The following is a 25,051-nucleotide window of genomic DNA, read 5'->3' as shown; positions in this document are numbered from 1 at the left end:
CCTTTTGGGACAAAAGGTACTACATAAGCAATGGTGCCAGCTCAGATGCTGTATTTTAGATTAGCTTTCTGCAGCCCTGATTTTAGTATATCCCAACAGAATGTTAATTTTGAAGCACCTTTTATGTCAGCCTTTGACTGGAGAGTAGAGAGCACTGTTTCCTTGTCAAAAGTTCTTACACAGAATCAGGAGAAGTGCTGGCATATACCTGTCAGAAGGGCAAGATAAACCAGCATTTCTGTTATCATCTTCTGTGAGATGAAACAGAATGATCATGGCTATTTTTTATTCCTTTGTAAGCTGTAATTTAATTGGCTTATTGGATTTAACTGAGACCTGGACCTGAACATTTCATCTTGAGGTTTCCATTTGCTTTTACTCTAAACCAGTTGACGTAACATTTCTTGATCCAACTGAACATGTAAGGTGAAATCTCACACTGTGTAGACTGCTGTTTCTTCTCGGTTTTGTGTAACAGCTACAATTCTACCTCTCCTGGAGAAAATGTATGGGAAATCCATATATGAGGACTGAATATTGTAATAGCTAAGAGCTGTGATAAAGAATACCAACTCACTTGTAATCATCAAGCTATAAGATAGCATCAGCGCAAAATGAAACAAGAGGCTATGAAACCTATTGCCAGAGGAAAATACAGATTAAATACAAATAACCACAAAATACAAATGAAAGATGTGAGTAGGCTTGTGTAATGAGAAAAAGGGAGCCCAACAAGCTGACTAGCTTCTCTACTATTTAATGCCATACTCCAAAGACAAATATTACAGCTAATTTTTCAAAGAAGAAAAAGTCATGCTTTTCTTCTGTATTTTTTCCTGAATAAATAGCAAAACCATGGAACGTTTTCGTAACTGAATGCACAGAACGAGACATGCAGCAAAAAACCCCACTATTAGTGTGATCATAATTGTGATTAGGTAATCACAATTGATTTCCTTGCTCTAAGACAATCATTATCCACTGTTTTGAAGGAAAACAGCGTGTGGCATAATTATACAGGAACTGTGTATATAATAGAGAAATCTCTGAGCCACAAAGCTAGAATCTAGATGTGTTCTTTCCACAGGTTTAGGGTGGGCCCCATGTTAGGGGGACTTATCTCTAAAAGGTATTTCTGCCAGACAATATACCAGTCTCACAAAGAATTCAACTCTGGCAGAAGTGGTTCCAGTGACTTCAGTGAAGTTCTGCCAGACCACACCAAAAGTGAATTATACTCACTGCTATTAATTTGGGGATTCAGTCTGTATACTGTGTCAAAATGCTGACGTATGTGAACATATCTCTTCAGAGCAAACAGTAAAATGAAGTCAGGTGTCAATCATTCATAAATCTCTTGTATTTATATATAAAGCAGGGTATGAAATCTGATTACGTGTCAAAAGTATGTACACTTACAGAAGGAAAGAAGGAATGAAATCTCTCTTTGTTGATGTTTTTTCTTTCAGTTTGGATAAAGAAGCATTTTCATAAACATTCTGGATACTTTGTAATATGCACTTTTGCACTATTTCCTTCCTCTGGTGCTAAATGAGGATGCTCATTTCCAAAACGTCTAAAGCATAGCCAAGTTTGCCTATGACTTTTAAATTCAGATTTAGGTAAGAAAGTCCAATTTATACAAGCTTGGAGAGGTTTTGTTAATACCAAGCATATCTGAATATGCCTGTCTTTGTACCTTTGCAGGATTTCACATTGCCTAATATAATGTTCGTCATGGTTTTAATTTTTCCTCAAAATGGATCTCTTTTATGTCTGCTATTTACCATCCTTGCCAGAGTCATTGAGCACAAGAAATTCAGTATCTACAAGATGCAGAAACTGCTTTCTTCCTCGCACTCATGTAATAGGTAATGGATGGTTTTAAGAAAGGATCTTTACTCTGTGCTTTACCTATTCATGTGTAGGATTTTGATTTCATTTGAAATGAAAGGCGTAAACCTCAGGTCTGAAAACTAATAGAATTTCTGCATTTACCTGCTGATCCATAGCCTTTAGGTTAGATTGTGTGTCAGCCAGCAGTCAGCTTGTTGAATGAAGCAATACTTTAAAACTAAAATGAAAAGATTTCTGTTATATGTAGCCTGACACCAGATATGAAGGCAGATTTCTGGTGGCTTATTATTGGAAATATTTTCCAGTGTGCCTGATAAACGAGACTGAACAAGCCGTAGGAAGTAGACCTAATCAGATAATGCTGACTTGCAGACCAGAAAAAAAGAGAAGAAATGTATTTTGCCTAAGTGCTATGCCTTCTCTTGTCAAGACTGAGGACAAAATGGCTAGTGTAGTGGCAAAAGGCACTGCAGAGATCAGGGAGTAAACCTGCTGGTTTGTGAGTGTGGCTGTTGCATCTAAGCCTATTTACTTGCATATATTCATTGTCTGTATTATGGAAGGTTTATATCTAAGTGCTTGAGTGAGTTGGAGCTCTGGAGATGGGGCCTGTAAAAAAGACTGGGATAACATCAAACTGGATCAGCTATTCATTTTTCAGTAAGTCTGGGTATTTTTTTTGGAACTTCAAAGGAATTCAAGGTACAGACTTGTGAGGAGGGTCCCCATGAAGGATCAAGCACTGTGTTCTGCTCAGACTCTCAGTCCATGCACATTCTTCATGGAGATACATCTGAACACTGGGGATATTCACAAGATGAGCAAATTCTCAGTATGATTTGAGGAGCATTCTTGATGTTGCAGGATGGAGGACAAAGGAGGGTCTTGTAGGAATGTTTAGAATGAGTTCCCAAAGAACTGAAGCAAAAGATCCTTTGTTATTTCCATGCCTAGATATGAAGTGGTAGTTACCACAGATGGATATTCAACACAGAAAGATGTTTAACACAGCTTCATATTCTTTCATCTCTTCAGATTACATGTAGGTAATAGATTATATCAAATGCAAACATAGTTAGTGCTGCATTAATATTGCATGACAAATATGCATAGTTTTATTTGTTGGCCTGGACACTTTTTTTTTTTAACTATTGTTGGAAGATCCTCTTTGTTCTAAGTTTTTTTGAAAACAGCTCAGCTCTTGGCTTTGTACCTTAAATGTCTCTGCTCAGGGGAAAAGGAATTTAATTGCATAAAACCTACTCTGCACTGATTTTTCCAAAGAACTACTGTAAGATTAAGGCTTTAAATGGATTGAATGTCTCTATAAGTACATTCACATTCATACATGTCTGGAGTAAACATGCCATCTGGGGTTTCTGCTTTATTTTTCTTACTGTATATTTGGAATTCAAAATAAGGTTTATTTTGTGAGGAAAAACCAATAAATCATTTCAGTTGTCCCACACTTTGTATAACTAATTGTAATTAGTATAATGTCTTTTTTGGCAAGGGCTTATCAGGCAAATAGCATGAAGAGGCAAAGAAAAAGCCTGACAAAGAATGATGTTGTTTTGTAAAGCTAATTGTGACACTATCTCTAGTATTGTGTGTGATCGAACTCTTAATTTTTAATCTGGTATTCCTTCCAGCAATGTAGCTACTAGTGTTACCTGAGTTCTCTGTAATGTAACTAGATAACAGATTTTTAGCAGTTTTAAATTTTACAATTTGGTGCCAAAAAGTTGTAGTCTTGTGTCATCTACATTGTAACAAGTGAGCTGTAGTTTCTAGTTGTAATGAATTAGCTTGTTTTAATGTTTGTTATGCAAATCTTATAGATAAGAATTCAGTTAACTGTGATGGCCTGAACTTTGATGCCTCAGGAGCAGCAACAGCCTCCTCTGATATATGCTGTCTGTCATGTGTGTGGCCTCCTAAAGAGCTGCTTGCCTGCAGAGCTTCACTGGCAACATATCCAAGTCTTAACTAGCTGATATTGGGAATCACTGAAAAGATGATGTCACAAAGAGCAATATAATATGTGGAGGAGAAATCAGAGCATTTACTCATAAAGCAAAGGAGCACTGTCCTGCTTCATGAACGTGTTCTAATAACTTTGGTTCCCTGGAAATACCAAATCCCTGAAGCTAATCGAATTCTTCACCATACTTGATAACTAGGCGTTACCTTACACTGACAGTGAGCTGGCTAGATGATTAGTCCGATAATTGTTGAGTTTACTATTCTCAAAAAGCTGGATTGTGAAAGACTCAGAAAATTAACTAATTTGCTACTTCAGTTGATAGCAGGGAAGCCATAAAAATTCTCTTTTAGAGCATTTCACTGCCTTTCTAATAAGTATGGAGATTTTTCTCCCAGCTTCCATTTGTACGATTACCTGCCTGCAGTCTGTTCAATGAATATGGGAAAAAAATACCTGAAATTGGTGTTGAAGGAACTGTGCAGTGGGCTAGAAGGGAATCTACTCTGATCTAGAGTTCCTCTTCTATGAGCTTCTCTGTGACAGTCTTCTGCTTTTCTAAATTGTTTGCTGTATCATGCTTTTTTCTAAAGGCTGTCATCTGAGAGAAAAAAACGCACCATTCTTTGTCTGTTCTGCCGAATATGTCTGTCTGCAATCAAGGTGCTGCCTTCAGTGTAAATTTTTGTGTCAGTGGCTGCAGGCATCTGGCCTTCAGAAGACCCTGCTGCATAAATGTAGTGGCTCTTGGTGAGCAGAAGGGGAAACACAAAAACTAATCTTGCATGTCCTGAGGATGTAGGACCCTATATTTCAAGTGGGGCTTTAATGAGACCTCAACCTCTTCTGCCCACAATGTACATCAGTGAGAGGTGCCCATCAGAAAGCCAACTACTATGTGAACAGAGCAATGGAGAAGGTAGGGGAAGTTTCAATAGCTCAGAGGCTAGGATTATTTGCTTCTTTCTAGATAGTTGGACAGAGGTGAGTTATTTAAGAAAGCAGTGAAAGACTAGGGACATTTGGATGGAATATAGAGAGTAAGCAAGACCCTAATATTGATACTAAACAGTAATAGGATCCCTATATATGTGTGTGTGTTTCATTAAATTGTATGTCAAAAAAAGAAAAGGAGAGAGAAATATTTTGTTCCTTTTTTACTTTAAGGAAAAGTTAATCTGGAGAAAGTTACAGTAGTAAAAGGGAAGGCAACATCTGTGTTAATTAGCAGTTCATCTTCAAAGCTTGACTGATGGGTTACATTATGGCCTCTTGCATTTGGATTAAAATTCAGACCCACGCAAGTTCTATTTTTACCTCCTTTTTTCCACATCAGAATAATTTGTCTGGATTTAAGATTTCATTTTTGCTAAAAATATTGATGTTCCATAATCTAAAATGAACTTTTGGGTTGTGCAAATAGGCAGTGTAGAGAAGAGCACTGTGGCTCCGGATTCAATAACACAATGCAGTATTGTAGGAAGTTTCTATGGATCAGCACTAGAAGGTCTTGCATTTATTTTATTCCATTCTACCTGCTACACTTGGTAGAGAGACTTTCACGTGCATGTTAAATTAATACTGATATACATGTCTTAAATGTAAGGGAGGAAATCTTAGTATGCATCAGTTCCCTGTGAGAACTAGGGATAAGGACATGTGCGTTCTCCAAAGAATCCATTTCTCTTGGTTACTTGACAGTTAAGCTCTTTGGGTCAAGGACTGTCACATGTGGGTGTATAGTGCCTTGCAGAGTGAGGATTTGCATTGCTACTGTAATGTAAATAATCAGCGAGTAATTTAGCAACAAATTAGGAATTAATTTTAGAATACCTGGAAACACACAGCTGAGGAGAGACAAGTTGTTGATAGAGGGGTATGCACCGATGAAGGCCTTATCTGTGGGGTTTAAATTCTCTTTTTTCAGTGAATGTTTTCCTTTCAGAAATGAAAATTCCCATTAGTATTATGGCTGGCCCTCTATAAGCTTTTTCTGGATGAGCATCTACCCTGGTGAAAAGCAAAGTTCTCAGAAAAATGTGAAATGCAGGGAGAAAAATGTAACATTGCCTTCCCTTCCATGTTAACATCAAAGAGGTAGTGATTAAACCAATACAATGACTGCAGATTGCAGAAAATTTGAAAGGATATCAGCTGATGTACATCAGTGTGGTTTCTATCAGCTGAGTATCTGGTCCAGTGTTCTCCCCACTCAAATGAACAGTTAAGGTACAATCTCGTGCTAGCTGTTCTTTCATTTTCACCATAGCAGTAAAACAAAATACCTTTGTAAAAGTCTCTGCTCACACCCCAATGTCACAGACATACAATGTGCACCTTTAGAAAGTTGTCTCATATTTTTTGCTTTAAATATAAAAAAAAACCCCTAATAGAAAATGTTTTTATTAAAAATTTAAGCCACTTTTAGCCAAGGTTAGATGAACTGCCTTCAGTATCTTGTCTTGACAAGGTAAGAGCTAATCAAGAAATTTCTTCTGTATTCACCTACAATAGATTTCACTAAAATATGCAGCTAGGAATAGTAAGTGCCCTTTAATACCAAAAGAAAAGGGTGGGAAAGCCTGCTTAATTAAATCTCTTCGAGGATCCTGGATTAACTGCAGCTCTGTTTAGTTTACATCCTCCCTGGAGAAAAATGTGCAGACCCAAGACAGCAAGTATTGATTTAAATGTAGATGCAGGAAAAAGTCACTGTTGTCTTTTTTAATTCCACTTGGCACACTTTTGAGTTTTGATTCATTTTTGGTTACAAAGGATGAAAATCTAAATCCTTCTCTACTCCCTTTCATGCTGTGGGAAGATGTTGAACCAGCGCTCAGCAAACTGGATGCAGCTACTGGTGAAGAGAAGAGCACATAAAGCTGCCCTACAGAGGCCTGTGGCACAAGTTGTGAAACCTGTGTTAAGGTTTCAGCCGTCACTCCCTTTGTCACAGCCATCAGGGATTGCAGTAAATCTTTGACCTAGCATAGGCCAATGGAAAGTGGAGAATGGTGGCATAGGAGTACACCACGGTGCCACAACTAACTTGCAGGCTTGAGTAATGTCCAGGGGAAGCAGATTTGGCATTATCTCCCTTTAGCTTCAACCACTGCAAGCATAAGTAATTGTACTGTGGAGCAAGTGCTATGCTGGCATAGACCAGAAGAGTTGCATTTCCTGATAAGCTCAGTCTTCCTAAGGGTGGAGTGGATTTTACTCAGGTGATTTTTGAAGAGAAAAATGGCTATGTAAAGATGCCAACAGCTTAGCCCTCAAATCTGCTTATGTGAATTTAGTTTCCCTTCATTCCAAACGTAATTGCATGGATGTAATGGTCAACACTTCTGTGGATCCTCTTCTGATTTAAACATCCATTTGCTCATCAACAAAATCCAAGTGCAAATGGAGATGTGTGAAGCCATACACTTCTCTTTCTGTACAACACACCTTCAGTGGGTCAAGGTTATTGGTAATCATGCATAAACTGCTTGACTTCAGATCCCAGGTGGCAACTGCAACCAGGGCACTTACAAAAGGCATCTTTTACTAATAACTTGAGCACATGCAATAGCATGGGCTGTGCCTCAGACCACAGTTTGTACTTAAGAAAGGGAAATAAAGAATTCTTTATTCAAGAGAAATCAAGAGAATATGTATTTCTGGAAACAGGATGATTAGGGAAGAGAATGGGGAAGAAAAAAAGGTTGGGATTGGGATTTACTGTTCTGTAAATATTTGCACCAAGAGCACAATTTGTATCTGAAGATTCAATGTGAGCTGCAGAAGCCCAATAGCTGTAAGAAATTTAGCTAGCAACTCTTGTTCTCTATGGGGGATGCCATTTGACTTAGAAGGACTAGCACAGGTTCTCCTGCACAAGAATCACCTCAAAATAATACATACATATATATATATATGTATATCAGCTGGAAGGCAGGGTTTACAATTATAATTCTTTAGTCTTCTTTCTTTTCTGAGTGCTTTGCAGCAAGCTGGACCTCTATGATTACTCTTGATAAAGAGGAATTCTCTGTTTCTTCTCTGAGCTCAGCAGCACAGGCATCTGAAGGACCCCTTTCTGCCTGGATGAAGTAACTTCCTTCTCTTGTTGCCTGAGTTCACGACTAAGCTGAGATGCATCAAAGTCAGGTCAAGGAATCAGAAATAAGGAAACTACATAAGCCTGGGCAGCAGAAGTCAACTTCTTTAAGCCGCTTCCCCCCCGCCCCCCTTTGTTTCAGGTTTCCATGCATATATTGAATAGAGCAGAGAAAGAGAGGAAAGAAATAAAAAAATACATACACAACACAAAGATTGGAACTATATGCATAAATTATATACCCAAGCAGATGCTGCATGGATTTCAGTAATTGCAGTAACAGATTCTTCCTTATTTCTAATACTGGTTTTGCCTGTCTTGCCAAAAATTGTAAATAGTAAGTCAAATAGTCGCTTGTTTGGTTTTTTTCTAGTTAGATGCAGTTAAATACAAAGCCATAATTTCTCTGTTCCCTTTTGTGATCATTCAGAAGTGTCCTTCCTGTCTTTTTTTTCAAGGCCATTTTGACATAGGATTTATTAATTATTACATCTCTTTTTAAATCAGATTGTGAGGGGAGGTTCTCATGGGCTAGTTTGTGACGTAGGAGTAGCCTTTACTGCGGGTTTGTAGCAAATTCAACTGAAACGGACTCTTGTCCTCTGTGTTCCTTTGGTGCAGTATTAATATAGATAGAAAACATATATTTCTGGAGATTAATTGGACAGTATGCCACCTGACTGCAGTTTATTGTCAGGATTCACAGTAAGGATGATCTACCAAGAGTTTGGGCTGGCAGGAGTGCATCACTTCTCCATTCCCAGGTACATCTTGCTGGGCACAGCCACTGTCTGAATCTGGAATGTAGTCTGTACTGTTTCATAATGCATTCCACTTGTTTAAGCTTTGCATAAAACCATACATGATGGATAATAAAACATCTGTCCATATATAAATGTTTCACTTTTCAGAATGACCTGAAGCACGGTGTGGGCTTTTGAATGTGTGAGACAGTCTGCTCACTGCTAGAGGGGCATGGGTGTTTATTATTAGATGTCCTGCATCATTATGGAATGCAAAGCAAGCACATGCGTGCACACACACACATACAAAAGAATGAATAATTATGATAAACCACTGCCTAACAGGTATCTTTGTAATGCAGAAATAGCAACAATTTTTACCATGTGAAATCAATTCTCTGTGCTTGCATCTTCATTGGTCGTCTTGTGCTATTTTTTCTGCAGAAGGTATGTAATGAAATTATTAGCAACAAAGCACTGAGTCTTACAGAAAACAGAATTAAATCTAGACTAGTGCTAATACTCTTCAGCATTTAGAGTCTTACCGTTCTCCTGTACCAAATGTACTTCCTTTTTTCTTCGCAAGAAAAAAGCTTTCTGGCATGAGAAGTATATGTGCTCCTCAAAGGAGAAGTGGTAGGAAAATGAGGCTTGCCATTCTCTCAGAGGTGGGGGCATTTTTCTGTCAGCTCATTCTAATCTGTCATTTACAAATCTACTTTTGATATGAAGAGGAAGACAGAGACCAAACCTGTGACTTGGGGAATGTGAGTGTTTAATTTGGCAAGGAAGAGTTGTTCAGCAGCTATATTCAGAGATGCTTCCTCAGAAAAAAAAAAGAGAAACTGAGTCAACATAAGTACAATGGTAGCATGGATTTGGTTAGTACAGAATTAAGTGATGGATCATCCATTTGTGCTGGTAGATAAATTTTCCATATTTTTATTTGTAAGGAAACACACTGTTATTCAGCAATGCAAAAACCTACAGTAACCCAGGGAGAAAAGGAGCTGGTTGTCTTTAACAAGGGGACATAGCACAGGAGACAGGTACCTTCTACCCTCATTCCTGAGGGTCAGTCACAGACGAGGCTGACACAGGGTAAGTGGCAGAGAGAGTATACTGACCCCCTCCCAGAAGAGTAATGGTATCTTGATGCGCTGCAGATATCAATAAGTACCAGAGACATGTCTACCTGAATGCAGACTGAGCTAATCTTGACACAGTTCTTGAAAATATTTATATTTATTTTGAATCATTTTTACAAATCCTTTAGCATGTTGGAAGGACATCTCACATTATGAAGCCTCCACTCTGTGGATTACAGGTCTCTTAGTTTTAAACCAATACCCTTATTTATACTTATTTATTAATCAAGGGGCCTGACAAGCTGCTGCAAACAAAACTCCTGCTGATTGGTTTGGTAGGAGAGTCATCTGAGGATTAGAGTCTATGAACAACCTTTACAAAAACATACATTTTTTTGTCAATTAATTGGCTTGGAGAATCTTGTCATTTCAATCTGTCATTGTTGAATTTTATTTTACCACAATATTTTGAATTTAAGCAAAAAAGGAAAAGTGTCTAGTTAATGCTTTTGGCAAGCTCTCTGTTACTTAATAGCTTCTTGAAGTCCTAAATTTCTTCATTTTTCATCTTAATTAACACTCTTAATTGACCTTCTGTGCTCTCTAATTTCTCCCAGTAAAGAATTAAAAAGTAGGCTTCTAAATTCTTTTCTGCAATCAGATTGACATGAAATTGCTTGTCTATAGATCATCTCTGCATTAACAAACTTTTTTTTCATTTTTATTTTTTTACCACTGAAGTCCCCACTGGAAATTACAGTCCATTGACCCATAGAGCTAGAATTGATTGTGGACATAAAAAATCCTGGAACAACTGAACAAAGAAAAAAACTTCTTGGAATTCTACGGTAAAATCAGAACTCAAGTAACAACAAAACTTTTACCTGATTTGAACTCACCTGCCCTTGATCATTAAGAAGATATTTGATGTTCCTCCATTTTCCTCTGATGAGAGAAGGAACTAGTTTTTCCTTCATTTAGCCTACATCAAAGCATGGTTATAGATGTCAAAGTAGATGAATTTCAGTCGCCAACATTTTTATGGGGCACTCTCTATTCCATCTTCTTTATATCAATTTCTTATGCTTTTTGTAGAATATTGGAAAACTAAAGGTCAAGAACCCCGTCTAATTACTTTTATTTTCAATTAATTTTTAATTAAAGCTTTATGTGTCACACATGACAATTCTAGCAATCCTAAACATGTTTTTTACCATTTCCTTCTAAAATACAGAAGGCAAGTCTCCTTTTTAAAGCGTTGTGAGAAACTATAGTCAATGCTTTCTACTGAAGTTTATGGAAAGCATTACTAAAAATGCAAATTCTATGTTTTGAGACTTGAAACTTACAAATAACTATTAATCTTGGAGCTTTTATATTCTGAGATGAAATAATGACAATTTAAGCACTTAAACTTTCACTAAGAGCAAGATAGGCAACCATATGCTTTGTTTCAAGCATCTTAATTAAGTTGATTCCATTGGTCTTTTCATATGTTTAATGTTAAGCATATGTCTATGTACTTTTCTGAAATGCTGGATGGTATTTAGCAGAATTAATAACATCCCCATAACTAACATTTCTTTAAGAATCCTAATAATGTTGGAAGTATGCAAAATAAGCTTTCATTTTCAAGATAAACAGACAAAGTAATTTTTTGTGAGCATTGCCTTTTTATTGCTGCATCCAGCTGTAAATCATGTCTTGAAAGTAAAACCAACTTTTTAAATGCATTTTTTGAAAAATAGTGCATTATTTTCTCCTGAGCTGTTGAGACAATTCCCTGCCTAGATCTGGTGCCCCATTAATTTTAGAGTATAAGAACAAGTCACTGTGAGCCATAGGGAACAATTTTGGATTTGCTGCACACACATATATCACAATAGATTTGCCTGTAGTAGTTCTACGAATGATGTTTAACAAACTCCTGTTTTCCCTATTTTGGAATTAATGTCCTCCTTCCCTCAGATTTGTGCAGTAACATAGCCTTATGCTACACATAAATGGAGGATTCTTTTCAGTGTGTAAAATTTGAAATTTGAATGCAATTACAGTAACAAGAGGAACTCTTTCCAATGAGTCTCAAAAAGCCCTGGCCAAAAAACATGAAAAACTCTCCTGTAGAGAAAGAAATTGAGTGTGCAGTGTTAGCATAATAGCAAGGGCTGAGACATTACTTTGCACTACAGTTTTGTGGGACGATATTTTTAAAAGGTATTCAGAGATATATGACTTTTTAGGGACAGCTAAAATTGTTTTCACATTTCTAATATTACTTTCATTAGAATGTTGAAAGTATGTTTATGATATCAGATTGAATTCTAAGGTGTTACCAAATCATCCAGAATCCCCACTGCTTCAGTATATTCCCTTGTATCCCTGTGTATCTTCAGAGGAAAAAATGGGAGGAATGTAAGTGCTTTGTTTTAAAGTATATAATCTGTATTCTGTCATGTACTTCATCTCCCAGGGAAGATATCTGGGAACTTACTCTGCTGTTTTTATTTATCCTGCCAGTGTAGTATATAGATGAGAGGACTAAGGTCCAATGGTGTTAAAACAAGACATGAAATATTGATTAATTCTTTTTTAAAATTCCTTTTTCCTCCTGAGTATAGCAAATTTCAGATGCTACTGTCAATATAGTACTCTCCAATAAACCTCCACTATTGGAAGGGTCCTGATCTTCATAGTGTTCTTATAAATGGTTATTATGATTCTAAATGGCTTTAAAAGCTCAAGGCTAGTGTTCTTCTGGTGCAACAGCAGAAAGCAAGTTAGAAGCAATGCAGCTTTTTATCATGGCAGAATGTTACTATGAAGTAACATGAATCGGATTGGGAATTCTCTTTGCTAGACAGTAGCAGAAAATTCTGTTTGAAGAAATGAAGATCCTAACGGGACAGATAAACAGATGTACAGTTTTGTGGCTATAAAGGTGTCAAGTAAAGAAGCACCATTATAGTTCACGTCCACCTAATGAAACACAGGTATTTGACACCCTGCCTTTTGTTCCTACTTGCAATTCTTCAGTGCTAAGTTAACCCTTTATTTATTGTTTCCAGAATGGTCCCTTACAAAAGCAGCTAGATACTTAGGAGTTTCCCCAAGGAAAAGGACATTTCAGGAAAGGTAGGGATAAAAGTTCACACCAGCTAACCCATGAAGGATGATAGATAGACATGGGCAAGGAAGAGAAGATGTAGCCCAAACTACTATCAATGTTCTTGAGTACAGTAAAACTCTCTGGGAGTTGAGGTAATTGTTTTTCACCAACAAAAAAAGAAAAAGATTTGTTTAAACTGGAGCATACTGGAGTTTCTTTAGGAATGTAAAGCTCTTGGAGCCTTTCTACTATCCATAATAAAAGGTATTCATCAGAGAAGGAATTTGAATCTCAGTCCTGTATGTGTCAGGTAAATGTCATTATAAAGGTTGTACAACTACTTTTTCACCCATCATCTTAATTAGTATTTTGTCAAACTTCAACAAGAAAGAGCAAGGAAGTAAAACAGAATCTGAGCCAAAAGCCGCTGACTGGCAGATTTACCTGGGAGGCAGGAGACCATAGAACGTTCTTGCTGTGAACCAGGAAGAAACACCTGAGGTTGATTCTTCTGTCTCACAGGAAAGTTGGGGTTTATAGGCTGGATAAGTTAATATGTGATATTTTTTTTTCCACATGAAAGCTTTATTCCTACCCCAGGATGAAAATGTTTTCAGAAGATTTTGTTGGTGAGGATAACTGATTCTTACATAGGCCTACTTGGGAGTTCTTTTGCAGCAAAACTTAATTGTGTGCAGACCTTAGGCTACTTTAACTTATGATGGAGAACAGACTGCTCCCTGCTGTACTCAAAAGCTAAGAGCTAAAAGATGTGGCATAAAGCGAGATTATCCCTTTCTCTCACTCACACCCAACTCTCTCAAACTGAGCCAAAGTTGGGGCTGTGATATCTTTCTTTGGAAATTGGACAAGTTATTTATAATTTTAAGGTAATTATTCTCATTGATGTCAGTCAAACTGAAAGCAATACAATCACAAAGCTGGACTTCAACCAGTTTGTAAGCAGTAAGGGTTAAGTGTGTTCTTATTACTTATGAGGTTTTAAAGCAATAAGTGTTGCTTGCCCAGGTTATCTGGGTAGCTCTGTTGACTCCCAGTCCCCCATTGGTAACACTTGCATGAGTAGAGTGAACAGGATTTGGTCTGTAATTAACAATGCATACGTTTGCTCACATAGCCAATTTGTGAGCCAAATTCTTACACGTCATTTATTCTCACTCATGCAGGTAATTCTTTTTGGACTGATTTAATGCAACTAGTTATTTGAGCAAAGGTTGTCAATCTGGGCACTGTCCTCTTGTGTTTTTCTCTCTGCTATGTTATCTTAAAGAATGATAACACAAACCTATGTAAAGGGATATGCATATAATTTTGGTTTTCAAAGCCTTGTATTCAATGGTTTTCTGCCAAAATGTCCTTAAAAGTTTCATTACTCTGTAAATTTTCAAGCTGAGGACTGCCCACTGCAGATTAAGATTTTGCTTGTGGAAGAGGATGGTGCATACTCACATGCACACTGCACAAACTCCGCCAGTAGTTTGCCTTTTGGTGAACTTTATCTCATTTTACACACTCCACTAATTGCTATCTTTCGGATGCAAAAATAAATTATTTTTTGTCTTATGGGAGATGCATTGTTTGACTCCAGATATTTAACATGGTATTTTTTCTGTGGACAATAGCTTGAGGCCCCAAGCTGGGAAGAATGAGAATTTTATATCTATAAATAATTCAAAATAATTGCATGGTTTTGACAGATTGTCAAGTTGCTTAATGCCTTTTGTCCCAGGTAATAGATTATATTTCTTTGATAAAGTGTTGATAATTTCTCATTGCAATTTGTTTTCTGTATGTTGTATCTTTACAGAGTCCAGTCAGGTTCATATCTCAGTACGGGTTGGTTTACCTTAATTTTGGCTATGGATGCCTGCTATGGAATTCACGTCTATGGGATGATAAATGACACCTACTGCAAGTAAGATCATAGGAAATTATTTTCATGCATCTACAATTCTGATGTCTTGTCAAAATTTCACAACTGATTTTAATATCATAAATCCAAAAAATGGATCAGGCAGTCATTTCCCAGTGTTGTGCATTGATATGACACTACTGTCAGCATATTTAGTCCTGATAGGGTATTTGCTGTTGATAAAATACGAACATTTACAAAATCTAACATCAGATGTCATAAGGAACTATTTTTAATCAAAGACCTTTTGCAGTTTCTGAATTAGCTGGAAACAAAGTATGTTCATACTCTTCTGACAAAATGTACTTACTTCTACTGCTAAAACAAATCTATAGAGGAAATACTAATATATTCGTTCTCTGAATACCAAATACTCCTGGAAGTGAAAGAATGATTAGCCCAGGATAGTTACCCAAAATTACATTCCACCACCATTGAGCAACCTACTTGAACTTTCTAGGTTATATATAGCTTGGTTTGAGTAGTAGGGGGTTTCTAATTAGATAATAAAACAAGTCCTGCAAGCTTTATCACAGTAAACTGACATAAATTCCAGCCAACTACTGTTAGTGACCTTACAGTGACAACGAATTAATCCTATTGTCAGAAGTATAACTCTAAACACAATTTTTAAAAGTCCAGGTTAAATGCTTTAATCTACAATATATGGTAGAAAAATATAAAATGAAACTATTCCTCATTCAGAAAAGCAGGAAGTGTCATAAACAATGTATGATACTAGTACAAATCTATTCTTCTGTACCGAGGCTGGTTCAAGTCTTGCATGTAACCAGTCCAGTGGGTCCTCAGCTCCTAAAGTCTTTGTGCAGACCCTCACTCCACATTCTGCCTTACTCCAGTGTGGGACTCATTTGAGTCACAGCTGTTTAATTAGGGTATCAACATTAGAAGCTGACTTTTTAGAACCTGCAGATCTCACTGATTGAGTCATCCAGATGGAATGAACATATGTTGTTCTTTGTTTATGAAAACACAGTAGGCGCCCTGAGATGAGGGGTGACAGGACTAAAGTTGTCCTCACAGAGTTCAGCCAAGCTGGCATTGCATAGCCCTGATGTAAAACCAGTAAACAGCATGATAGCACTTCAGTCTGTTGGCAGCAGAGAAGGATGGGTTTCCTTAAAGCTGCAATTCTGACTGCATTACCTACTTATAATGTATATTATTCTTATAACGGCCTTATACAGCCAGTTCAAGAACCAGTTTCAAGAGTTGGGACTATCCAATGAGAAGACTTACGGGATGGAGCCTTATAGGCTGAGTTCTCCCAGGTTAAACAAAATGTGCAGTACCCATAAGAGCCAGCCCATCAGCTTCTTACTGATTGATAAGATCAGTGTATGTTGAGAGATACACTTAGCTTCATTTTCTATAGGAAAATTCATACAAATCATGCTGTAATGAAAGCCCTTATACAATTTAGCAAAAGAGTCTGGGTGCTGACACATGGAAAGGATTTCAGATAATTCAGGTGCAGTATATATTAATGTTTTTCTTGGAAATAATACTTAAGTATATCTTTTTTTTTCCCTAGGTCAGAAGGCTTTCGTAAAGTTCCCTACCACTATTATGAGCCAGGAAGAGATGAGTGTGAGGAATACTTTCTGCATGAAAATGCTCCATATGGAGGCCATAGGTTTATCACGGAAAAAAAAGTATTTGCTAAATGGGCCAAGAAGCACACAATAATATTTACACACCCCAACTGGACAGTATCTTGATACTGGTTTTCTTAACTCTCCCTTAACAGCATATTACAAAAATGTCTCAGTTTACAATAATTTTGCTTACATCTGGCTGGCCTTTCTCAGCCTAGGTAACACTAAACTAAAAACTAGAAGACAAAGAGGGTGATGGTTCAGCTGTTAAGCAAAATTAATCATCTGTGGAAGGCAGACACATTGTTTGTTATTTCTTAGGGTTTTACTCCACACAATGCACTTTATACTTTAACTGGATTTTACTTCAAGGCAGGAGCAATTAAAGACAGATGAGATTTCCTGCATATACAGGTGCACACAGAGAACATGGTGGTCCTTTAAAACTTGTCCATCACCTTAGTTAATTAAAATTAGTATTTGTAGCTCATCTGCAGTACTGCAGCACTAGTTCCATTTGTGGTATTAGTAGAAATTTTCCACAAAAGAAATATGAGGAAAAATATAGATCTCCAAGGTCTTTGAGTGAGTAAATTTAAAAAAACACCTGAATACATTGATACATGTGAGCACTTGCATATATGGTAAAATTAGAGATGAGCTAAATATGGTTCTTGAACTGTGCAGAACTCTCGCCTGAGAAGATACTATTTACTCAAGGCTCCAAATTAATTAATAACTTCTGAAATGCACCTTTCTTCCACCCTGGTCAGGCTGCACCATCTTGGATGATGCATTTTGTACTTTTTGAGGCTGTTGTCCCACAGTTTAGCTCCAGCAGCATGGCACTTAGCAAAGACTGTGTTTTGCAGCCCATGCTGAACCTTTGTCTGTTGTACCAAGCATGCTGTCAGTACCCAAGGTGGTTAGTGTAAAGTTGTCGATGAACATCTCCATTTACTCCAGTTGTGCCTTTGAGTTGCTTCAGCATCCAAATACCAGTCAGTATTTTGACAGTATTTCCCATGCAGCCATCATAATTTATTTTAAATCTCCAGTTTCCCCATCTTTAAAAACAGGGATAGTATCTATCTACCTCACAAAGGAGTTGTGAGGATTAATTTAAGTCCATAAAGCACTTTCCTGATGAAGAATGCTACAGAGCATGTATTCTTAACACAAAACCAATGGTACCTGTCATTTATTCTTGTCTGTTGGGTATTTGACGAAAGTGACAGCATGTCTGGATCTGATGGCGAATTGTTCTGTGCATCCACTTGCCTACTGAGGATAATTTGTAATACTGCGTTCTCTCAGTTTGCATTGCTTCAGATGGAGTTGAAAGAACTCACCACCTCGCAGTATTATCTGCACATCAAGAGGCAGTTCAAGAATTTAAAATATACTCATCTCTAGTTGAAATATGTATTTCCAAGCTTATTCTCGTGGAAAGTTTTCAACTGCAGCAGACTCATTTGTAATATGACCATAATTCAACTACACATGTGAGTTTTATTTAAAATGTATTTAAATTAATGCTTTAAGTTTAGAATGTGTCCTATCAATATTTTAACATCTGGAATGTCAGATTCAACACTGTAATAGCCAATACTGTGAACACTTGAAAGAATTATGTGTGGAACATGACACGCAGGGTTTACTCACACTACTTAAACGTTAACCAACAGGAAACTTTGTATGCTTTTGTAAATCATGAAAAGGGGAAAGTAAAAAGCTATTTTTACATGTAAGTATTTGTATACTGAATATTTCCTATTGTATATTTGTATATATAAATCTATATTTTGTATGTTCATGGCATGTATATTCTCTCAGCAGCAGCTGCAACTCTTAGGATGGGGAGGAAATCTCTTCACCAGTGTTCCTCCTCCATTGGTTTCTTGTTCCTGTTGGTAGGTGATGCCAGGGTATCATCTCTCTTGCTCCTTCTATTTTCTACTGTAAATGTAGCTTTCTGATTTTATTTTTAGTATAGCTCAGCTTTTGCTGCTTACTTTAGTGCTGTAAGTGTTCATGCTGGTTGTCAGACAAAGGCTGGGGCCATGCTTACGATTCTGTATAAACATCTATATTCAAATACAGGCTCTGTTCTAGACTTCTTGCATGACTTGATGTCTCACCTTCCTGTTTGAAAAAGGAGAACAATAATATTTTCCTACTCCCTGCCTTGACTGACTTTCTTGTAAGCTCTTGAGATGGATATTCTCATTTGCAATGTATTTGTATAATGCCTTGCAGAAGAGGTGCCCGAAGTGTCTGAATGCTACAGGCAATGCTATAATATACAAATAATTCAAAGTGGCTGCTTCTTGTCCCTCGAGTTTAAAATCAATTGTAGGCTAATATAGCACGGGATGAAATCAAGAGGGGGAAGGGTCATGGATGGATGAAGAGCTGTAGTAGCGAAAGACAGTGAGCTAGATTTATCGCAATATGCATATGCACCTTTTCAGTTCAGACGGATGGCTGAATAGATGGAAAGCTAATAAAAAAATTGTAATGCAGGATTTGAAGAATGCAGGACGCGCAGAACTAGGGACAATGTTCCACACACATTGTACAGGGTAGCCTGGGAAAACCTATAGCTCCCTGGTGGGAAGATGAGCTGAAAGGGAGAACATCAGTCAAACTGAGCTTGTTTTAGAAGGTCTTTGGGTTAATAGAAAGTTACTATGAAAGTGCTGCACATGGAAGTGCAGTTGGGCTGGACAGACTTACATGACAAGTGTCCTCACGAAGCATAGTCTTTCTCCCCAGCAAGCACAGAATGAGGATTCTGCCTGAGTTGTGTTCACATGCAAGGCAGTTTTTAAGCCTGAGAAAGTTTTTAAGATAATTAAGACTTGCCAAATCGCCATAAATCTGTTGTAAAATATGTGCTTCATACTGAAGCTCCTTGTGGAGTGCTTGCATGCTGTATGAAACAGTAACTCATGCAAAGGCTAGCTAAGAAAAATACAGCTCTAGGAACAGCTAAACGTACAGCAAAATTGAGAACATCATTAGAGTGCAGTTGTCAGAGCAAAGTAAGTGTTGCTCTCTGCTTGGATTTGTAGTAAGAGCAGATCCAGTTTTAGAAACATTGCAGCAGGCTTCATTCACACTAGAGTAAATGAACATCAGTTCCCTTATTTAAATGAGCCTGTCTTTAGCATAAACTAAACACATATTTGCATGATTTTTATGATATGAGTAAGGAACTGTGACCACTGTGTTAAAGATGATTCTACAAAGAAATGACTTTGTCAAAATCTGTTAAAAATCAGCACTGTGGTACTGAAGAAAGAATCTCAGTACTTGGCTGTGTAGTAAGAGACCTTGATGATTCACCTTCTGAGAGCAGTTAAGACATCAGCTGAGAATCATTTATTAATTCTTTAAATAAAGCCTACTACAGTTTACCTGAATGTAATCAGATCCTAATTGCTTATTCATTCAAGCAGTCCTATTTTAATCAACTACTCATGTGTATAAAACAAGCAGGGAGTTTACCTGAGGTTTTCAAAATAGATCTTCATATTGCTGCTAATAGAGGAAGGCTCACTGTTATGGTTTAAACCCAGCCAGCAACTAAGCACCATGCAGCCGCTTGCTCACTCCCCCTGCCCCCTCCCCCCATCCAGTGGCATGGGGGAGAGAATCGGGGAAAAAAGTAAAACTTGTGGGTTGAGATAAAGATGGTTTAATAAGACAGAAAGGAAGAAAAAAAAAATATTACAAAAATAATAATAAAATAATTGGAATATACAAAACAACCTCACCAACCAATGCCTAGTTAGTTCCTGAGCAGTGATCCACCCCCTGCAGCCAACTCCCCCCAGTTTATATACTGGGCATGACATCACATGGTATGGAATATCCCTTTGGCCAGTTTAGGTCAGCTGTCCTGGCTGTGTCCCCTCCCAAATTCTTGTGCCCCTCCAGCCTTCTTGCTGGCTGGACATGAGAAACTGAAAAGTCCTTGACTTAGTATGAACATGACCTAGCAACAACTGAAAACATCAGTGAGTTATCAACATTCTTCTCATACTAAATCTAAAACATAAAACTATACCAGCTACTAGGAAGAAAATTAACTCTACCCCAGCCAAAACCAGGACACTTACAAATTATTTGGCATTTTTTTTTGCCATCAGTCAGCTAAGACGTCACCAAATGTTTCTTTTACAATTTAGTTAGTTTTTTAAAATATACTTTTTGAAGAAAAAAAAAAAGGCATTTATTGTTTGACTTGCTTAGGCTTGGTTTTAATAAATGTTTAAATTTTAATACACTTTATGTTTATGTTGCATTACCTTCTGATTTAATTTTTTTCCAAGGAAAAAAAGTTTTAAATAGGAAGGAGCAGAAATTTTCCTAAGAAAAAAAAATCTTTTTGACTGGCTAATTACTAATTCACAGGTAATTAACTGAATAACATAAAAAACTGGTTTTTGTTTTTCCAAACAGACACAGCAGACATGATCCCAAACTTTTCATCCCCACTAGATGTCCAGATCACATCCCTCTGCTTATACCAAGGCCTCTTCACAGAAAGAAAAAAAGTAGTCTATGTATCCAGCCAAATTCCCTTTCCATCTGGGCTGGGAGGCTCCATCTGCAGACTGCTCATATCAGTTACATCAGTAAGCGGGAAGGACTGAGGAAGAGTTCTACTTAGGAGCAGATGGTGTTCCAACTTCTAAAAAATGCCCCTAAAGTGCTTTAGGAGAGGAGTACCCATTGATCTTTCCTGGAAATACTTTACCGAAGTATTCTGTTTCTTCAGATGCCTTTAGCTCCTGTGTAGAACTATTGTCCTACTCTCTCCAGTAGGAATTAGCAGCAATAAGAAAACATGCCCTTTACAGGAAAAAGTAGAGGCAAATTCTGTGTTGTTGAAGATTTCTATGTAAACAACACCAGGGATGAAGAAGTCAGCCTGACACAAATTATCTGAAGACTCACTGCTTTAGGAATCTTTGATGACTCAATTCAAAACTAATGGAAATCACTTTGGCAAGTTAATGAATACAGCACCCATCCCAGTAAAATCTTTGCATTCCTAGGTACTAAGGTAAGCAGTGTTTTGTCTGAGAAGTACCGTGCGCACATAATGCATTGCATAGTTAATAAAGAGGAGCTCATCCAACACTCGGAGGGCTGATGCAAATGGTCTTTATTCACCTGCTCGTGGGTTGGACAAAAGTAGGACCCCACACAAAGGTAGCTGGCAGCAGAGCGCAGATGCTCAACCAGAGGACATGTCCAGGTAAGTAAGAATTAAATAAGTAGTCACCCATGAGTTATAACTGGATGGTGCCCTTAGTAAATAGAAAATGAGAAGCACTTTACATATTGATGCTTATATTTTGCTGACTTTTTTTTCTGCATGTATCTCAGAAATAGCGTATGTCTTTAGTTGTGCTCAAGCAAGTCTGGGGTTCATGATGAACCTTAGGGTACCCACAAGAGTGAAACTCTGTGTTAGTGCCAAAGGATCACACAGGAGCTGTCTGTGGGCATTGTGATGTACTGCATACAACAGAGTCATGTATTTACTGAAAAAGGCCTGGTTTTCCTGACTAGGCACAGTTCTTTTGAGGAGAAAGTGTTTCATTTTCAGCAGATGTGTCTCATTCTGTTCCTTCTTTCCTGAGAGGATGCAGAGGAATGTGACTTAGCCATGTGGGAGTGAAGAATGGTATGGTAAATAGCCAACCACCAGAGTCATATATATTTTTCTGGCTATTGCTGTGATGTATAGCTAATGACACAGAGAAAAGCAAGCTTTTTGTAAACCTTGTATTGCATCATCTACAGAAGTCTCATGTGTCTGTTCTGAATTGGAGTCTCCTAGGCAAACCCTCCAGAAAGGGGCTGAAGGAGAAAGAGAGGGTCTGTCCCCATTGAAAGACAGGGCTTCTGTGGAAGCCATAGTAATCTGTGTGGCATACCTGGGCCTGCTCCCCCAGCTTTCATAGGCTCCCCACCCAGCCGCAGCTTTGGGCCCTTTCCAGCCCCATTGGATGAGGTGCGTTGTCCAGCTGACTTATACAGCCTGTGAGCTGCACAAAGTCTACCCCATCGTCCCCTTCTGTGGGGCCAGGGGAGTGGTGATGCTAACTTGGGGGTGAGGAGTGATGGGTGTCAGAGCAGGGATGCTCCCTCAAGTCAGCAGCATGGTCTTGCTTGGAGCACAGTCTCACCTCAGGTGCTGAACTCGGTTTCTTTGAATGTGGTAGGAAAGATATCACTGGGTTTTGTTATTGTTTGTATGATTAACTCACAAAGAGTCGCCATTTTATGGGTGTCTTAAACAGCTGATATTGTGTCTTTTTTGCATTGCTTGCTGCTATTTCTGGGAATTCCTCAAGATATGCAGCTGTCAGCATCTGCCACTGCTGTTCTGATTTACTGGCCATAAAGAGACTGTAAACTTGAACTAATGCATGTTCTTACCATGTATTATGCATGATAGCATGTTACACATTCTCGCACTATAATAAATAATGTAAGTTGTGTGTAAACTTAGTTTAAGCAGCAGGAGTAGTCCTTTTTCTTTTTCTCATATCATGTGTTGCCCAGAGCACTTTGCTGGAGCTCTGTAAGAGCCATTAGCAGCTGGCAGCAAATAAATTGTTGAAACGAGCCAGGAAATATTTACTAAATTTGACATTTTTCACTGGAAAATCAGAAATAGTTAAACTTGTTTTTGTGAACCTCCTCTAGTGCTCACAGTCACAATTCTATGTTCTGTTATAAGGAAATCACATCTGAGTGTAACATCGGGAATGACTTTATTGACATGGATAATGCCAAGATGTTGGCAGGGCAGTGATCACAAATTTTTTACATTTATGGGAGTATCTTTTTAATGGGAATTGCACATGTAGAAGATTGGCTAAGATGCCTGTAGTTTTTTCATATTGTTGCTGCTGAAAATAGTATTTCTGAGGATGGCTGGAGGAAGAAAAAATTGTGTGCTCACTGCTCTTTTGGCTGTTCATCTATCCCCTCCTCACACACAGACACATGCACACACATGCAAACACACTGCAAACACAAAGAGTGCCGATAGGGAAAGTCTTTTTTTCCAGATAGTGGCAAGTAAGAACAAATAAGACTAATTTACATGGTAGATGTAGGTTATAGTACTTGTTGATTCATGTTTATTCTGTATATTTCCAAAGCCTAGGTCTACATTAGTGAGGAATTAGCTCAGCTGGATCAGATCTGTAGCCTGAAACTGTTGGTGCTAAAGACCTGATCTCCACACCATGCATAGTCTCTAGTTTGGTTCCATGGGCTGAATGCCACTAGTGATTGGAGCACATCTTTTAGTTTCATCCAAAAGGAATCTAGTTCACATCCTCAGGACCACTCCATCAGGCATACAGAACCTTGTTAAGTGAGGCCACGATACTGGACTGCCCCACAAGAAAGTGAAATTCCTATTAGCCCATCTTTTGGCTAAATAGAATCCCTTTGTTGGTTCCCCCCACCCCCGCCTCAGGCTTTGCATAGGTGTTTTTTTGCATAGGTATTTTTCTTTCAAATCTGAGATCTGATTCCTCCTGTCAGATCATGGGAATCAAGGGCTCCTGACTCCTCCTAAAATTAGCATCCAAATGTGCTCCGTAAATCAGGAATGTGGTATAGGACAGGGTAATCCAGCATGCGTACAGAATGGAAAGTGCTTGGTTTGATGAAGAGTTAACTGATTCCACTTGTGGATGTGATCTTTATCATGAACATGCTGGATGCTTGCTAATGCATGCATTGTTTTTGTATACTGCATTGCACATAAAAATTCCCTTCATCATTTTCCCAGGGTATTTTTGTTCTTGTGGCCTTCCAGTTGTGTCTGTATATGTGTGCATATGTGCATGTATATACAGTGTACAAGCATTCTTCTGTTCTTAGACAGTTGCTACTATATGCTGCTAACATAAACTTATTTAGAAAGTTCATGTTAAACTATTTATTACATGTATTCTTTGGTTGCCTTTTTGTAATGCTGACAAGTGTATTCATAGTAGATATCACTGTAGACTTAGAAAACTTTCATACTATTTATACTTATCTTAGATGTTCTGCCATGTGTTTTCTTGCTATATGCTACTTAGTTTTTGCTCCCATTTGGAGAATGTGCTTCTGTGTACTTCTAAAATTGTGCCTGGGTTATTTTAAAATATAAATAAATGTATATGATTTTCCATTTGTCTGACATAATTTATATATGATTTTGTGCTAAACACTTTTATTCTTGTTTATGTATATGCGACTATAATAATACCTGACAGTTCACTGAACTCAAAGAAACAAAGATCTCTGTTCTAGAAAGTATTATAATCTGCTGCACACAAACATACACTATGCCTAAATTATTTCTTAATTGACTTTAAAGACATTTTAAGGCATCTATCCTAAACATATCCAGTAATGTTGAGTAAACTCAGCCAGAAAACCTACACTTACAATAACTCATGTTTTTAATTCTGTGTGTTAAAACACATGTGGCGTGCACATATGCACACAGAAATTGAGATTTGTAGGAAAGGTACATTGGATCCTATCCATAAAGGGTACATCCTTCAAGCAATCTCTCAGAGCATA

At 37.8% G+C, this 25,051-nt stretch overlaps 1 protein-coding gene across 1 annotated transcript in view; it reads left to right on the top strand.

The window, feature by feature from the left end:
- The window catches only part of ST6GALNAC3 (ST6 N-acetylgalactosaminide alpha-2,6-sialyltransferase 3), a 232,725-nt gene extending 208,072 nt beyond the window's left edge, over positions 1-24,653 (top strand). The window contains exons 4-5 of the mRNA XM_052800401.1: positions 14,709-14,816; positions 16,369-24,653. Of these exons, the coding sequence (XP_052656361.1) occupies positions 14,709-14,816; positions 16,369-16,555 (295 nt within the window). The 3' untranslated portion in view covers positions 16,556-24,653. The remainder of the gene's footprint in view (positions 1-14,708; positions 14,817-16,368) is intronic.
- The last annotated feature ends 398 nt before the right edge of the window (positions 24,654-25,051 follow it).

Source organism: Harpia harpyja, chromosome 11 (genome assembly GCF_026419915.1).
Source record: "Harpia harpyja isolate bHarHar1 chromosome 11, bHarHar1 primary haplotype, whole genome shotgun sequence".
Lineage (NCBI taxonomy): Eukaryota > Metazoa > Chordata > Aves > Accipitriformes > Accipitridae > Harpia > Harpia harpyja.
Note: the sequence above shows the minus strand (reverse complement) of the source record. Positions and strands in the feature narration are given on the sequence as shown.